Source organism: Neoarius graeffei, chromosome 9, assembly GCF_027579695.1.
Source record: "Neoarius graeffei isolate fNeoGra1 chromosome 9, fNeoGra1.pri, whole genome shotgun sequence".
Lineage (NCBI taxonomy): Eukaryota > Metazoa > Chordata > Actinopteri > Siluriformes > Ariidae > Neoarius > Neoarius graeffei.
Window position 1 is genome coordinate 84,927,605 of NC_083577.1, and position 18,831 is coordinate 84,946,435.

The 18,831-nt window shown below is 40.6% G+C and overlaps 1 protein-coding gene across 1 annotated transcript in view; it reads left to right on the forward strand.

The window, feature by feature from the left end:
- fstl1b (follistatin-like 1b) overlaps positions 1–18,831 on the forward strand; it is a 216,913-nt gene that overhangs the window by 147,369 nt on the left and 50,713 nt on the right. The window contains exons 3-5 of the mRNA XM_060930408.1: positions 558–659; positions 10,204–10,333; positions 16,455–16,487. Of these exons, the coding sequence (XP_060786391.1) occupies positions 558–659; positions 10,204–10,333; positions 16,455–16,487 (265 nt within the window). The remainder of the gene's footprint in view (positions 1–557; positions 660–10,203; positions 10,334–16,454; positions 16,488–18,831) is intronic.

The window sequence follows — 18,831 nt, forward strand, 5'->3', positions numbered from 1 at the left end:
ACTGGTCCTGTGTATAGTTTATTAAAAAACAACTTGTATTGTTTTCTTTGCTGTGACTCCCACATTAACTCGTCTGTAAGTCTGTTTTAGCCTTATGGTATCCATTGCTTATTTGTGATGGCATGAAAATACATTCGGTAAATGCTATAAATGGAAATTTACTAATTATCTAATCATTGTCAAGTAATGAAGGGTAAATGTGCAGACAGTCTTATACACTCAGGGTTGTTCTATTCATTTCAATGAAAAAAAGCAATAAATTTTGCTCCTGACAAAATGTGCTACTGACTTGTAATCCCGATTAAGTTCATTTCAGTTCAAGTTATAACTCAACAAAATGTGAGAAAATTCAAAGGGGGGGGAATACTTTTGCAAGACACTGTAGGGCAAAACCATAGTTTGGAAATCAAACCTTTTCGGACTACAGGAACCTTGCCCTGTGGGTTTTTTTTTTTGTTGTTGTTGTTGTTGTTGTTTTTAATAGAGTATGCAGTGTGTGTATAGTATATTATATATCTGTATCGATAATGTGTGTGTGTGTGTGTGTTTCTCTGCAGGAACCTCAGAGCAAGTCGAAGGTGTGTGCTAATGTGTTCTGCGGTGCAGGAAGAGAGTGTGCAGTAACAGAGAAAGGCGAGCCCACCTGCCTATGTATTGAGGTAAGGAGCAGACAATATTTTCAAAAGATCATAATTATTATTAGCATCTGTCAGGCTTGTGGGGAAGCTGGAGCCACACCCATCTGACATTGGGCAAGAGGCAGGGTTCAGCCTGGGCAGGTCACCAATCGGTCGCAGAGTAGAGGTCTGCGTGGGTCGGATTTTTCAGTCCCGCTCCCGCCCGCGCCCGCAAAGAATTATGATTTTTCAGTCCCGTTCCCGCCCGCACCTGCCATATTTTGTCCCGCTCCCGCCCGCAAATCCCGCATGATGCAGACGTTCGCGTTATTTCTCAGGAAAGTTCTTGTCTTGACACAGCGTGATGGTGCCCCGCCCCCTACTTTGAGTGGATTTGAGCATAAATATCTACAGCTCACGTTCACATTTGTTATTATTTACCTTGTTTCTGAATTCAGCATGTAGTGTCTCTAATAATAATAATTAGTGCTGTCAAGCGATTAAAATATTTAATCGCGAATCGCACATTTTTGTCACATGAGAAACCATTGTAATTCTCTGATCAGCATAAAAAAGTGAATGGGCTTGCTTTGTACCATGAGTGAAGTGATTTACTGCTTGAGTTAGTCTACAACTCTAATCAGAGAGACAGGTTACACAGTGACGGTAGGCTTGACTCAATGCTATCCCAGAAATCCTTCCTGTAATATGCAAATTTGGCCGCCTCTGATTGGACAGCCAAATTTGCATATTACAGGAAGGATTTCTGGGATAGCATTGAGTCAAGCCTACCGTCACTGTGTAACCTGTTTAAAACACGTTTTTAGTTAGCGGGACTGCAGCTTATCACCGCTCCCACCCGCGCCTGCATATGTGCACTCCCGCTCCCGCCCGCGCCTGCATATGTGCACTTCCGGTCCCGCCCGCGCCCGCAATGAGCTTTCAAAATTTGTCCCGCGCCGCACTGCTTTGCGGCGGGTCCCGCGAGTCCCGTGGGAGTGCAGGGCTCTATCACAGAGTTTTTCTGCTCTGTCATTTAAAGGGGAACTGAAGGCAAATTTTTTATAATCAAAATTGTATTTATCTCATTTTATTAAATATAGGAATGCATTTCTGATCGCTATTTTGTCACTGTTCTGAGTGTTTAAAATACGCTCTGTAATATATCAGTCCATATGTCAAAGCAATGGCCGTAAACGAGATTCGTTGAGACCTGTGCGAGACATCGTAGGACGGAAGTAAAACGTACAGCGGAAATCAAAGTGACCGACATCTGCCAACGTTCCCCGTGTCCGAAATCACTCACTCGTTCATTACTCCCTACTCCCTATATAGGGAATTACTATATAGAGGACTGGTAAAATGAAAAACGCTTTCGGACACTACTCCGTCGCGCTGGTATTTACGTCATTACTGTCGCACAATTAAAACGTGCCAGATCAGTCGGCTGGTGGGTTTCAAAATAATAAATACACGCGTGTGTTTTTGTGATAAATCCATATTATACTGAGCGCATTTCCCACATTAATCAATACAAAGTACCTGCAGCTTTCAGTTCTTTTAAATCAAGGCTGAAAACTTTCTTCTTCGCTGCTGCCTTTTATTAAATCACATTTCAGACTTTTAATTTGATTTCTTTCAGCGCGACCGCAATGCATGATGGGATATATTGCTTTGGTTAGTGACCGTCGTTGTAACTACTTTTCCTGATGCATTGTGGGATACTTTGAGTGCACTATATAGGGTGTAAATAATCCTCACTAAGGTTTTGGACAGCACGACAAAACGGCGTCCTCACTATATAGTGAGTAGGGAGCGATTCGAACACAGGGGTTGTCAGAAGGCGCGCGCGCCCTCTTTCGAATGCTGACGTAATCAAGCCGGAAGTTTTGTTTGTTTTGATAGCAATCAGGAAAGTTTGAAAAAAGTAGGCAGTAATCGTCATTTAAACTCGTTTTTGTGCAATACTTCGTTTGGAAAACAGTTTTCAAAATGGCGGCACTGACACCTGGCTGACGCTTCTTCACGTTTCAAAGTCTCGCACAAGTCTCGTGAAGATCGCGCGGATAAGCGACGCCTGCCGTGGACCAAACGAACTAAATTCAACACGGCTAAAAACCGAACAGGCCAATAAGTATAATATTTAATTATAATTGGTTGCCAATACGAGTCACAATATAAAGTTACTAAAACCGAAAATGTAATTGAATAGCACGTTAATTAAGAAATAAAGCAAGTTTAAAAATGACTTCAGTTCCCCTTTAAAGATGTATGCTATTGGTCCCAATTATATTACACACAGGGTAAAAATGTAGAAATCCTTGTATGTACCCAGTGCTATACTTTTTGATTTCCTAATACCCTAAAGTTAATAAATCACAGGGAGGGAAAGCTCAGTGGGACCAAGTGCACGTTATCTAGGCATCTGAATGAAGCAACAGAAAGGTTCTTCTGCTTCAAATAAGAAGGTGGTGTCAACTCAATGTTTCTAAAATTCACTTTACCTCGGCTTGTGAACGATCCAAACAAAGTAAACACACCTTCTTTGTGGTGAAACTTGAAAATTTCAGCAGAATCGGCACACCGGTTCAGAATCGAACACTGAAGAACCTTCAGGTTCCGATGGTCTCCATGGGGAATTGGATCGGAGCTTCAAACTGTCTAATGCAGACTTGCGAGAGAAAACTAAGACCCAGTCCATAAAGCTATTCTGTTTTGAACAACAATAACTAAAGTACTTGGCACACATTTGCTGGATGGACAATAGTGAACTTCAAAAACAACTTCTATTTGACACGCGATCTTCTAGATGGACAAAGTTTGAGAATCTTCTGGAACTAGACGCACAACAAATTAGAAGAATAATGATGGATAAGACAGACTTCCAGCAACTGTTGGGTCGAGTCCTGACAGGAGCACCCTGAGGAGTACGGTACTCCACTAGGGGAACATGATGATGGTTTCAGAAGCAATTGAAATTCCGTAAGTGATAAATGTTTATGGAAAATTTGAAAAGAATAAACTTTGGCCGAATGGTACATCTTAAAATTATCAGTGTTTCAGAAGTCTGTGTCGTATACCTGTTAGACTCCACCTTCTCAGAGAGCATTTTGAACGGCTCCCGTTAGAGGTCTGCGCGGGTCGGATTTTTCAGTCCCGCCCGCGCCCGCATTGTGCAGTCCCGCTCCCGCCCGCGCCCGCAAAGAATTATGATTTTCAGTCCCGCTCCCTCCCGCGCCCGCAAAGAATTATGATTTTCAGTCCCGCTCCCGCCCGCGCCTGCCATATTTTGTCCCGCTCCCGCCCGCAAATCCCGCATGATGCAGACGTTCGCGTTATTTCTCAGGAAAGTTCTTGTCTTGACACAGCGTGATGGTGCCCCGCCCCCTACTTTGAGTGGATTTGAGCATAAATATCTACAGCTCACGTTCACGTTTGTTATTATTTACCTTGTTTCTGAATTCGGAATGTTGAAATGGCAGCATGTAGACCTAATAATAATAATTATTTAAGTAGGCTAATCATTTAAGTATGCGCTGTCCCGTGGTGCGTCTCCTATGAATAATTAGTGTGAAAGGAGAGATGGATCGCACTCTTGAACTTATTCTTTTAGTTACATTTCTTTTCAGTTGTTTTTAGCAGCAGAAGGAGACAAACGTTTCGGCTGTTGCCTTCGTCAGTGTCTCTAATAATAATAATAATAATAATAATAATAAACAATAAAAAAAGACAGGCGAGCACGTAATTCCAAGTGGAAATTTGGTATATTTATTGTTCAGCCATACAAAACATTAGGCTAACCCAGTTTACATTTGTAAAGCATTTCTAACTAAAATGTCCGATTTCAGGACTCTTGACTTTTTAACGGTAAATGTACCTCTTTTTAAAGCAGCACTTACTTTTGAAGCACTGTGAGCTTCAGTAGAGGAGCTCTGCTCTTCTGCCATGATCAAAGATCTCAAACACGGAAGAGGAAAGGAATCGGAAACGTATGAGAGATATTTATCCTCTCCTGGATCAGAATCAGAATTCTGATGACCAGCTCATCTAAGGTGTCATTGAGGCATCATGTTAGTGTGGGTCACTGGAGGCTGGGTGTGAACGGCGAGTCATTAGAGTGATCAAAGGATTGCCCGTTAGGGTGATCAATGGCAAATTTAAGATGCCATTCCTCACTCAATCTGGCAATCTGACTCTCTCTGCAAATTTAGGCATCTTAAAATGTTTTTATTAATGCCAAATAAAATATCCAGCACAAATTATATATGATAGACATAAATTAATAATTTATAAATTTTATTTTAAGCACGTTTTTAGTTAGCGGGACTGCAGCTTATCACCGCTCCCGCCCGCACCCGCATATGTGCACTCCCGCCCGCGCCCGCATATGTGCACTCCTGCTCCCGCCTGCACCCGCAATGAGCTTTCAAAATTTGTCCCGCGAGTCCCGCGGGACTCCCGCGGGAGTGCAGGGCTCTAGCTCCCATTCTTACCTGTTGGGACACAGCAGCCTACGAAATAACTTAAAGTCGTTTACGGAAAATGTCACATATGGAACCGTGGGTTTGCATTGCATTTGGTGAGACTGACATTCAACATGCAGCTTGAATCTTACTACACTTTTAAACTATCAGCTGTTAGTCGTCCAACCAACAAGAAATTTAAATAGAGGAGATACCAAACCAGCAAAAACTATGAACAGTTCCTATCTGGTCCTGTATATATCATGGCATATGGTCAAACGGGAGGTTTTGGGTGACTGTGGTCACCTGGAAATAGAGCAGGAAAAAAATCATGATGCGACCCAAGCTCGTCCTGTATGAACACGATTAGGACATGTTGTGTTTTTGGTGATAAATATCTAACAGGAGCTTAGACATGACATTTTTTGCAGTGGGACCAATAGTGTGACCAGGGCCTTATATAACAACTAGAGATTTATTATAAAAAACAAGGATTTGTTTTATCCTTGATAAAGCACAGTATGTTGTCGATGCAGTCGGTTTTTACCATTTTGACTCAGACTTCCTTGAATATTCTCGAAATACAGTACAGAACTGGGCTGGCAGCTGTGTTTTATCCATTATCTCTTACCCAGAGAGACACAGAGGGGCTTAAACATAGTTGGGGTTTTTTATCCCCTGCTGGCCGAGAGGTCCGAAGGGGGATTATATATATATATGTTAGCCTAGTCTCGCAAGCGAGCAAAATACAGAAACAGCTAAACAATTAGAGAATGCTAAATGTATAAAATAAATTAATGATTAAATATTACAGTGGTGCTTGAAAGTTTGTGAACCCGTTAGAATTTTCTAGATTTCTACATAAATATGACCTAAAACATCATCAGATTTTCACACAAGTCCTAAAAGTAGATAAAGAGAACCCAGTTAAACAAATGAGACAAAAATATGATACTTGGTCATTTATTTATTGAGGAAAATGATCCAATATTACATATCTGTGAGTGGCAAAAGTACGTGAACCTCTAGGATTAGCAGTTAATTTGAAGGTGAAATTAGAGTCAGGTGTTTTCAACCAATGGGATGACAATCAGGTGTGAGTGGGCACCCTGTTTTATTTAATGAACAGGGATCTATCAAAGTCTGATCTTCACAACACATGTTTGTGGAAGTGTATCATGGCACGAACAAAGGAGATTTCTGAGGACCTCAGAAAAAGCGTTGTTGATGCTCATCAGGCTGGAAAAGGTTAGAAAACCATCTCTAAAGAGTTTGGACTCCACCAATCCACAGTCAGACAGACTGTGTACAAATGGAGGAAATTCGAGACCATTGTTACCCTCCCCAGGAGTGGTCAACCAACAACGATCACTCCAAGAGCAAGGCGTGTAATAGTCAGCGAGGTCACAAAGGACCCCAGGGTAACTTCTAAGCAACTGAAGGCCACTCTCACATTGGCTAATGTTAATGTTCATGAGTCCACCATCAGGAGAACACTGAACAACAATGGTGTGCATGGCAGGGTTGCAAGGAGAAAGCCACTGCTCTCCAAAAAGAACATTGCTGCTCGTCTGCAGTTTGCTAAAGATCACGTGGATAAGCCAGAAGGCTATTGGAAAAATGTTTTGTGGACAGATGAGACCAAAATAGAACTTTTTGGTTGAAATGAGAAGTGCTATGTTTGGTGAAAGGAAAAGGCTGCATTCCAGCATAAGAACCTTATCCCATCTGTGAAACATGGTGGTGGTAGTATCATGGTTTGGGCCTGTTTTGCTGCATCTGGGCCAGGACGACTTGCCATCATTGATGGAACAATGAATTCTGAATTATACCAGCGAATTCTAAAGGAAAATGTCAGGACATCTGTCCATGAACTGAATCTCAAGAAAAGGTGAGTCATGCAGCAAGACAACGACCCTAAGCACACAAGTCGTTCTACCAAAGAATGGTTAAAGAAGAATAAAGTTAATATTTTGGAATGGCCAAGTCAAAGTCCTGACCTTAATCCAATGGAAATGTTGTGGAAGGACCTGAAGTGAGCAGTTCATGTGAGGAAACCCACCAACATCCCAGAGTTGAAGCTGTTCTGTACGGAGGAACGGGCTAAAATTCCTCCAAGCCGGTGTGCAGGACTGATCAACAGTTGCTGGAAACGTTTAGTTGCAGTTATTGCTGCACAAGGGGGTCACATCAGATACTGAAAGCAAAGGTTCACATACTTTTGCCACTCACAGATATGTAATATTGGATCATTTTCCTCAATAAATAAATGGCCAAGTATAATATTTTTGTCTCATTTGTTTAACTGGGTTCTCTTTATCTTCTTTTAGGACTTGTGTGAAAATCTGATGATTTTTTAGGTCATATTTATGCAGAAATATAGAAAATTCTAAAGGGTTCACAAACTTTCAAGCACCACTGTATCTCCTTTTTTCGTATTTGTTTATACAATGTTCGTTCAATTTGTTGCATGTCGTTTTGATGCTCTGTCGCCACTTAACACGATCAGCAACAAAGTCAGACCATGTATTGAGCAAACCACCAACTTTTAATAAACTTTTGCAATTTTGTCTTTAAAACGTAATCTTGGACGCCCGACCGTTCTTGCACCTTCTGCTAATTCACCGAACGTTAGCATTTTGACCATTCGAGTGTTCTCCATCCGAGCAACATGTCCAAGCCAACGTAGACGATTTTTGGCAAGGAGGACTTCAATATCCTCTGCTCCGGCTCTTTTCAAAACTTCTTCGTTGCTAACGAAGTCATCCCACTTGATATTCATGATTGATCTGAGGTGTCGTTGTTGGATAGTGCGTAGCTGTTTTATTTCATGGGCGTACAACGACCACGATTCACTTCCATATAGAAGGATCGGTAATAGACACTGAACGTAAACATTTACTTTTGTTCTTATGGTTAGATTGTGGTTGTCGAAAACTCGTTGTTTCAGTCGCCCATAAGCACTTGATGTGTTCTGTATACGTGTGATCAGCTCCTGCTTCAGAGTGCAGTCTTTCGAAACAGAACTACCCAGGCATTTGAAATGATTGACGTTGACCAGTTTTTCTTCATCAATGAAAAAGTCTGTATCTGGGCCGAGGCACATGATTTCAGTCTTCTTTGCGTTGATTTTTAAACCAAAACGCGGTGTTGTTATATGCGTTCAATAGGTTTTGCAGACCAAAGGCAGTATCACTAAACAGTGCGATGTCATCGGCATATTGGGCTTCCCTGAGGAATTCGTAAAATACCTTAGATTTTGCTTTGAGTCTCCTTAAATCAAACAGGTTACCGTCTGTACGGAAACGGATCAAGATTGAGTGGTCGTGTTTGATATCTTTGAAGGCTACCCATAACAATATAGCCGCGTACATTCCATAAAGTGTAGGGGCAAGTTTACATCCCTGTTTAACGCCACTGTTGTAATCAAACGGTTTCGAAAGTTCGCCATCTATAATAAGCTGAGCTTTTTCATTGAACTGCTGTATACGAATGTGTTTCAGCAATTTCGGAGGACAGCCAATTTTAGCAAGAATTTTAAAGAGGAGGGTGCGGTTGACGGTGTCAAAGGCTTTGGTGAAGTCTATAAAGGCTATGTAAAGACGGCGATGTTGTTCCCTTGACTTTTCCATGAGTTGTCTCACTGTGAATATTCCATCGATAGTACCACGACCAGTCCGATAACCGTGTTGTGACTCAGGATAAACTACGTTAACAATTCTTTTCAGTCTTTGAAGTACAATGTCTGCGATGACCTTTCCAACGGTGCTTAAAAGTTAAATTCCCCGATAATTGCCACAAACATTGCAATCGCCTTTTTTAAAAAGAATTGAGATGTTTGGATTGACTAAATCAGCTGGGAGTTGTTCAGTTGCCCAGAATATTGTGAATAATGTCACGAAGAATCTTTTGAGAGTTTGACCTCTATAGACAATAGTTTCAGGAATAATGCCATCAGGGCCTGGGCTTTTCCCAAGTTTAGTGTTTTTCAAGGCAGTGTCGATTTCTTTTTCTGTAATTGGTTGGCCGAGGTTTCCTTCTGAAATCAACTCCTCTCACAATTTTCGGAGGAATTTCACCAAACTTGGCAAAAGGCATTGTTATATGTCGGTAGTGCGCATATTGTTATTTTGTTCAATTTGGTCACGTTTTACCAGAGTTACAGCCCTTGATTTACAACCTTGTACTTTCACAATTTCATGAAGGTGTGCTCTCCTTCTGACATCAACTCCTCTCACAATTTTTGGACGAATTTCTTGAACCTTGGTAAAAGGCCTTGTTATATGACGGTAATACGCAGATTGCGATTTAATTTCATTTGTGAAAATTTTCCCAGAGTTTTGACCCTTGATTAAATAACTTGTACTTTGACAAGTTCATGAGGGTGTACGTTCTTCTGAAATCAACTCCTCTCACAATTTGTGGAGGAATTTCACCAAACTTGGCAAAAGGCTTTGTTATATGACAGTTATACACATATTGAAATTTTGTTTAATTTGGGCAAATTTTACCAGAGTTATGCTCTTGATTATTAGCAAACTTGTACTTTGGCAATTCCATGCTTGCTTTCTGAAATCAACTTGCCTCACAATTTTTGGAGGACTTTCATGTAATTTGGCAAAAAGTTTTTATCCCCCACTGGCTGAAAGGCCTGAAGGGGGATTATGTCGTGACGATGTCCGTCCGTCCGTCCTGGGAAGGGTACTCACCTTCTGAAATCAACTCCTCTCACAATTTTTGGAGGAATTTCACGAAATTTGGCAGGATTCTTTGTTATATGTCGGTAATACGCATATTGCAATTTTGTTCAATTCAGTCGCGTTTTACCAGAGTTATGGCCGAGTTGCTAGCACTCTCAGAGCACTCTTGTTGTTACTGTCAAATTACAGTGAGAATTAAAACAGTTAAAGGTAGAAAATCGTGTACAAATGGTGTAGACATACAGTATGAATGATGAATGTTCCTGTAGATGTAAAACACAATTTATGAGGATGTTTTTAAGAACCTAATAAAAAAAACAACAACTCTGAACATCTCTCTCTCTCTCTCTCTCTGCCTCTCTCTCTCTCTCTCTCTGCCTCTCTCTCTCTCTCTCTCTCTCTCTCTCTCTCATTGTCTCTCAGCAATGTAAACCTCATAAGCGCTCTGTGTGTGGCAGTAACGGGAAAACATACAGAAACCACTGCGAGCTTCACAGAGACGCCTGCCTTACCGGACTCAAGATCCAAGTGGCACATGACGGCCACTGCAGAGGTGAGAGAAAAAAACATGGGAGAGTAACATGGGGTAAAGGGCAAGTCAGTGTGTGACTGGAGTTACTACAGTTAATAAAAGTTGTGTAACTTAAGCCACATGTAATAAACAAACACTAAGCAAAGTACTATTTATGGAAATGGTTTGTGCGTTACTGCAGAACAGGGGTGGAGACAGGCCGCCTGCAGGGCAGGGGAGAAAAATTAAAAGGGCAGGAGCATCTAGAGGGCATTTCATCTCATTTCCTGGCACATAGGGGAGCCTGTGGGGCAGTGCATCCCATTTTCTCCACTGAAATGGCACCCCAAAGGGCACTTCGTTTCATTTTCTCATTTATATGGGTGCCTATAGGGCACTGCATCTCATTTTCACTCACTCACTCTGTCGACTCTTGCTGTCGGGCATTGATGATGGCTCTCCAAAAACGTCGATCCTACATGCTGGTTTCAATCTCCTGGATCTCATAGCCGGTGTCCTCCTGTAGTAGGTCAGTGTAGGTCTTCATGGGACGCCCTTGAGTTCTTCTCCCTTGTGTAGACTGTCATGTAACTAGTTTTGACGCCACACTCCCTTCTGCCCTTTTACAATGTTCTGCAAAAGCAGTCTCCTGGTAGTGATTTTAGTTGTGAGATGAGGTAGTTCTTTGTTGGTCATATGTGATTTCCAGCTCACGTTCAAAACTGCTCAACATTCTGGTGTAACACCCATCCAAGGCTTTCCTGATTTTCTTTGTAATGGTCCAGGTCTCACAACCATATTAGCATGCTTCAACTGTGGCTTGGAATAGCTTTATTTTCAGGAGCTTTGTGAGGTTAAACGTCCATATTTTATTAAGTTTGTTGCATGCCTTCCATGCCAATGCTTTTCTAACCTTGATATCTTGCCCAGTACCCTGAACCCATGACCCCAAATATTTGAAGCCATTTACTTCCTCTAAAAAGCTGCCATCTTCTTTATTATGCATCTCATTTGATCTCCTGGAAGAGTACCCAGTGGGGCATTTTCTTACATTTTCTTGCATGTCGGGGCCTATGGGGCACTGCATCAAGTATTCTCCACTGGAAGAGCACCCTATAAGGCACTTCATTGTATTACTTTGCACATAAGGGAACCCTGTATGGCACTGTATCTCATTTTCTTACATGTAGGGTCATCTAGAGGGCATTTCGTCTCATTTTCTCATATACACTGCCTTGAAAAAGTATTCATACCCCTTGAACTTTTTCACATTTTTCCACCTTACAACCACGAACTTAAAAGTTTTTTATTGAGATTTTATGTGATAGACCAACACAGAGTAGCACATAATTGTGAAGTGAAACGAAAATGATAAATGGTCTTCAAAATTTTAAACAAATAAAAATCTGAAAAATGTGATGTGCATTAGTATTCAGCCCCTCTGCGTCGATACTTTGTAGAGCCACCTTTTGCTGCAATTACAGCTGCAAGTCTTTTGTGGTATGTCTCTACCAGCTTTGCACATCTAGACACTGAAATTTTTGCCAATTTGACTGATCATTTTAATGAAATGTGTTTAACACAAATGTCAGTAACATATACCCAAGTAGCCTATAAATAATGTCAACTTGAATCTAATTGAGTAGTTTTAACCCTTTGGTGACTGACCCCTTGAAAATGGTTCCTCCAGGAACGATGACGTTTCAGTTGTCAAGACAACGGAAAAACTAAAATACAAGAGCATTTTGTTTTGTGCACAAGAGCATTGTGACATATCTTTCTGTTTTTGTATTTTAGTGTTTCTGTTGTCTTGACAACTGAAATGTCATCGTTCCTGGAGGAACCATTTTCAAGGGGTCAGTCACCAAAGGGATAATACACATGAATTTTGCGTGAAACATTCAGAAATAAAAAAAGGCTCTGATAAATAGCAAAAATATAATTGTACACTATTTAAATAATGATAGATAGACCTTTATTGTAATTGTAAAGTACAAGTACAGTACAATGAAATTGATTGGCTGTCCTTTGCCAGTGCAAATAACATAAAGGATAAATAAAAGATAAATATGAAGACAGACATTCAAAAAAAATGCACACATTCAAAAGATATTGTACATTCAAACACACATTCAAATCTACTAATATTTGATATTAATATTGATAAAGTTATTAATTATATTTGTAAAATAAATCTGTACTGAGTGAATTAATTAATTACACAGTGTTAGATCTGTGTTGGAATGTGTGAAAAAACCATGACCTTACCTATTGTGTCGAACCGTTTTGGTCACTTGAGGTGATTTCTCTTCAGTTTTTGGAATGGATCAAGCACAAAAACTTAAATCTGCTCCATTGATTTGGAAAATTAACTGGCTATCAAAAAGTTTATGTCCTATTGTTTTGGAATAAAGGGTTGGCAGTGGGAGGGGTATTCAATGAGAAGGGTAAAAAATTCCATTCCATTCAATGAGAAGAGTGGAAACCCCTCCCACTGCCAACTCTTAATCCCATCAGATTAACTCTTAATCCCATCAGGCCAAGTCCCAACGGGTAAGGTCGTGTTTTTTCACACATTCCAACACAAAAGTCTAAAACTGCTTTTTACAACACCTTTGTTTATCTGGTATTTGACTTTATTTTGGTATTTGACTCGATTCAGTGTGTCTTGAAATTAACTCTTGTACTATTTTACTCAGTTCAGAGCCACAATCAACTCTGTTACACAAATACTCTGTAATTTTACTCCAACTCCAAATTTTACTCTCTAAACTCAAAATAGAGCAAAATTAACTACTTTTGAGGAAAATACTTTTAACTCTGGAAAAACTGCTCAGTCATTTTTCCTGTGTATGAACTACAGCACACAAATATCAACTTACCTGCTCATCAGAAATAGAATAAATATTTACACTTACAGGTTGACCTTCAGCTGGATCGAGTCAAAGTACAAAAAAAAAAGGCACCGCTCATCATCAGTATTGCAGTTCTCAAGATTGAATTGAATCATGAATTGAATCATGAATTGAATCGCTTTCCTTAATCATTCAAAGTGCATAAAATCCATGTACCATCTCGCAACAAGTTTTACCTCCAAATAGTCTAAACTCTGTCTGGCAGATTTTATCCTGTTTACGGTGGGCGTTCCCACCGCGAAAGAGAAACCAATGGAAACTGAAAGAATGAAAGTGATTATCATGTTGTTACCATGGGAACAGTCTTTTATGAATGTGTAAGTGGGCGCTCAGCGCTCCGACTCCGGTGTGACTGGGGAAAGTGACAAGTTTTATGTTTCATCTAATTTAGGTCATTTAAAAACTATAATATTATTTGGCAGTGGGCACATAGGAAAGTGTAAAGTATAAAGTTTCTGTCAATATGTTTAGCATGCTTGTATGATAAAAGCTCGCTAAGATATTTATCTAAATACACAACCTACTCAGGCGGCACGGTGGTGTAGTGGTTAGCGCTGTCGCCTCACAGCAAGAAGGTCCGGGTTCGAGCCCCGGGGCCGGCGCGGGCCTTTCTGTGTGGAGTTTGCATGTTGTCCGCGTGGGTTTCCTCCGGGTGCTCCGGTTTCCCCCACAGTCCAAAGACATGCAGGTTAGGTTAACTGGTGACTCTAAATTGAGCGTAGGTGTGAATGTGAGTGTGAATGGTTGTCTGTGTCTATGTGTCAGCCCTGTGATGACCTGGCGACTTGTCCAGGGTGTACCCCACCTTTCGCCCGTAGTCAGCTGGGATAGGCTCCAGCTTGCCTGCGATGCTGTAGAACAGGATAAAGCGGCTAGAGATAATGAGATGAGACAACCTACTCATTCTAAACCTGTCGAGTTTTGCTGGTGAAGCTCTCGACCCCAAAGGGTCAAAGGCATGTATTATTGCCCATGGAGTTGTTCCCACTAAAGAAGGTGTATAAACTGATCTTATAACCGATTTATGTCTCCTATATATATATATATATATATATATATGTTTCCTAATAAGCATGCATTGTGGTGTGAATATTAACTAAGCTGGATTTAGACACGACGTTTGCTCATATTTTTATCCTCAATCACAAATTTACACTCACCGTCCACTTTAATAGGAACACCTGTACACCTGCTGATTTATACAGATATCCAATCAGCCAATCACATGGCAGCGGTACGCTGTAAAAAATCATGCAGCTACAGGTCACGTGTTTCAGTTAACGTTCACATCGAACATCAGAATGGGAGGAAAAAGTGTGATCTCTCAACTCAGAAAATCTCAGAAACTGCTGATCTCCTGGGGGTTTCACAGACAACGGTCTCGAGAGTTTACTCAGAGTGGTGCAAAAAACATCGAACATCGGTCTGTGGGTGGAAACAAACACCTTACCGATCAAAGAGCCCAGATTGGGTTGAGCTGCTAGGAAGGGATGTGGTAACTCAAATAATCACTCTTTACAACCATGGCGAGCTGAAAAGCATCTCCATTTGCACAAAACATCAAATTTTGAGGTGGATGGGCTCCACCACAGGAAGACCACATCAGGTTCAACTTCCATCAGCCAAAAACAGGAATCCGAGGCTATCGTGGGCACTGAGTCAACCAAACTGGACCGCTGAAGATTAGAAAAAAAAATTACCAGGTCTTTATCCAGCCTTCAACTTTGACTTTGAGGTCCGATTAAATAGATGAATTATCATGTATCTTTGAAGGTTGCACCGGTAACATCGATTTGACGTCTGGATATTTGCTTGAAACCTATTTCAAAGCGAGACGGCCTTTCGATTTCATAAAATTGGTGAAATTTAGTTTCGTCTGAAATGTGGTGATTGTGATATCTGTTTATTTCTGTAATATCTCACAAAATATCAGGCCATTCTGTGGCTGGGAAGTTATTTAATTTGAGGGGATTAAAGCAAATAATGTGCATTAAAAGCAGACAGAGGAAGTCCGTGTGCGCATGACAGTTCCATCATTCTGTCGCTAAACGAACAGCTGATCACACCGAGGTGCTCGCTGAGCGCCCATATTTATTAGTTTGGTCCTGCGTTTCCTTTCCTTCGTATATAACATAACGTCTTTTCTTCTCACTTTCTTTCCGTTACTGTAGTCGGTCTTTCACGTTTCATTCGCACACTCACGTCCTCCATTTTTCTCTCCTGTTTCAAATTTGTATCCCACAATGCCTTGCGTGAACAGGGAAAGACCAACACATCATGCATGGCGTAGTATCTTGTATTGGGTCATGGTGAAGCAGGAAAAAATAGCGGAGAATTTCGGGCCACGTGGAGATAAATTCATTAATTGTTCTATTTTTAAAAAAACTAATAAAATTGGAAGTCTGTGATTCGAATTCAGTAGCTTTCAGTCACTAAACTAAAATAATTGGGTATCGGGGGAAATTCTTTTTATGGTCGACACTTATTTGAAAGGCAGTATACTTTTAATGATCGTCATTGATGATTAGTGATTAATAATTATCAGTGAGCTGAACCTCGCAGAAATCCAGTAAATCAGCTGGAACCGGCATGAACCTGCTGCACTGATTATCATGAACTCATTATCTGAGGGTTGAACATTAGCCAGGTTATTCGATCAGATACCAGATAGATAGCACATTATCAGATCAGTCTTTACCGTTCTCAGATTGAGTTCCCTGTCTCAAATATTCCATTATAAAGTATGGTATTTTGTACTTGGATTTTTGTTCAACAGTACAGAGCTGTGTGCTGTGTTCTTTTAACTGAAATTCATTAATCCAAGAGACACAGAATGAGATAAACTGTGTATTATGCTTTACTGTTATAGTCCTAACACTTTGGTTACTGCTTTCTTGTATGAGTGCTGGCTTACGAAGTGATTGTCTACATGTCTTGTACCTCTCGTCCTCCGAAATATCATCTGACAGGCAAATTGGTGGAAAATCGGGAACGAATAGGGGTATTCCCAGAAATCTCTCATTATTTAAAAATATAAACAGATCATACAAATTATTCCAGTGGCTACAGCAGCCTCTAAGTGTTCCTGAGGATCAGTAGTCACATGCGTGTGAGTCAGCGCTGTTATTATGGTCATGGACATTTGAGTCCATTTAGTATAAATGCATTTTCAAGTCAAGTCCTGAAAAGTACAAGTACAGTATTTTGCAAAAAATTAAGCTTGACATTTCTCTTTGGTTCTGTTGCAGAGAGGAAAACGGAGAAAGCTGTTGCCAGTCCAGGTGAGTGTAGAGTCTCTCTTCTTCCACATATTAACCGATCAGAGCTGGATTTCCCAAAAGCCTCTTAACGCTAAGAGCATCTTAACTCTGAGAGAGAGTGTTCATTGTGCTGCTCGCTCTACCATTTAACGATGCTCTTTGTTCTGCGATGCTTTTGGGAAACAGGCTACATCCACACGACAACGGCAACGAGATTTTTTTTTTTAAATATCGCGTCCACATGGGCAACGGATCAGTAAAATATCAGGTTCATATGGCAATGCAACGCTTGCTGAAAACGATGCAATACACATCCCACACCACTACGTGCGCTGTAAGACGGTCCCATCGGAGACACCAGAACAATAGAAGTAGACGCATGCGCATAACTGCGCATGCGCACAGTGACTATCCCTGTCACTGTCACACGCACACACTTTCTCATTCCCTATCCTATGGATATAGTCCCTTTAAATCGCGTGCTCGTTTTTTGAATGGAGACGCGGAAAGAGGAATGAATGGGGGCAGATGGAAGCCGGTACGCCAACATTCTGATATCATCCAGAATTCTTTAATTGTCCGGAATAAATTGAATGCTACACGTTGATGGATTACTTTGTTCTTCTACGCCCTTTTTGAGGAATGTATTGTCAGACTTAAACCAACATATGAAGAGGTGAGATCGCTCCTTTTTTTTTCCCTATTTTTGCTGGCAGGATTGACTCTGCCCTAAGGGCTATTCTCTCTCTCTCTCTCTCTCTCTCTCTCTCTCTCTCTCTCTCTCTCTCTCTCTCTCTCACTTTGCACCATTACACAATAAATATTCACAGTGAAAATATTTTGTAAACGCGTTTCATGAACCAAGTTATAGGATTTGTTGACAACTCGCATCGAGTTCGTTACACTTCTACCCGGCGTGAAGCACATGTGGTTGTGACGTCATTGTAAACAAATCCGTTCTACTCATCCAGACGACTTCGCAATGGCTCCGTTGCCAGATTTTTTCACTCTGGAACCCGTTCTCAAAAGATTTCGTTTTGGGGCACCCAAAATTCCGGTGCCGTGTGGACGCCAGGCCGAAACGATAAACAATTTTATTAGATTCACCTGAATCCGTTGACGTGTGGACAGGGCCTCAGGCCAGTTCCCTTGTTGCTGATCATCAGAATGAACTCCTGGAGAAGATCAGGTTCATCTTAGCTTAGTCAGTATGCTGCTTTTGTTTTCTCTCAGCTACGCTTGGGCAGTTTCTCTTCATCATGTTTCACTGCTATAGTATTAAAGAAATAGTGTGATACAGAAACAAGTTTACTCTCTTGAAATGAGAATGTTGTGTCTGTTTAGGGGTGCATTTACATTTGAGTTAAGCATGTTAGTTAGTTAGTTAGTTAGTTAGTTAGTTAGTTAGTTAGTTAGTTAGTTAGTTAGTTAGTTAGAAAACAACAATAATAATTAGTAATCTAGTTTAACTTTAGCAGTATAATTTCCATTAGTATCTTCGTGCTTTCATTATTATTATGAATGTGTTTATTGCGCCACAGTTCTCTTTTTTCCTCATTATACTATCACTGTTACATTTACACTTTGTTTATTAATGAGGTAATCATATTGTTTAATTCCTTCACTTTGTCTCAGATCATTTTTCCTCTATTAGTGTCAAATTTGACTTATTTCTCATTTATCTCCAACATTTAGAGCGTGAGTTAGCCTAGTGGTAGCGTGTCCACCTCTTGATCGTGAGTTCTACTCACGGTCGGGTCATACCAAAGACAATCATAAAAATGGTACCTACTGCCGTCTGGCAAAGCACGCTGCAATACAGAACTCGTGGTTAACAGAGGACACGCCCCCCGCTGTAACCCTAGCTAGGTGAGAGGCCGAGGGCTATGGAAACAGGGATCGGTGCCACCCTATGCGCTACATGGTGTGGGAAGGACTTTGATTTGATCGCCAATATTTAGTATCATATGGGGGTGTCGTGGCTCAGGTGGCTAAGGCGCCATACCATAAATCCAGGGACCCGGGTTTGATTCCGACCCGAGGAAATTTCCCGATCCCTCCCCGTCTCTCTCTCCCGTTCATTTCCTGTCCTGTCTCTACACTGTCCTATCCAATAAAGGTGAAAAAAGCCCAAAAAAAAAATTTAAAAAAATATATTTAGTATCATAAGTAAAGTTTGTTTGTTTGATTGTTTGTATCTCAGACTAGGAAATTTTCTTATATTTTTTATATTTAGTATTATAAGTTTCACAATTAGTATTTAGGATTTTTAATATTAATAGACTATGTATATTTAGTTTTTATATCAGGTGAAGAGCCATATTTGTGAAAATGCTGATATTAAACTATTATTATTTTTTTATTA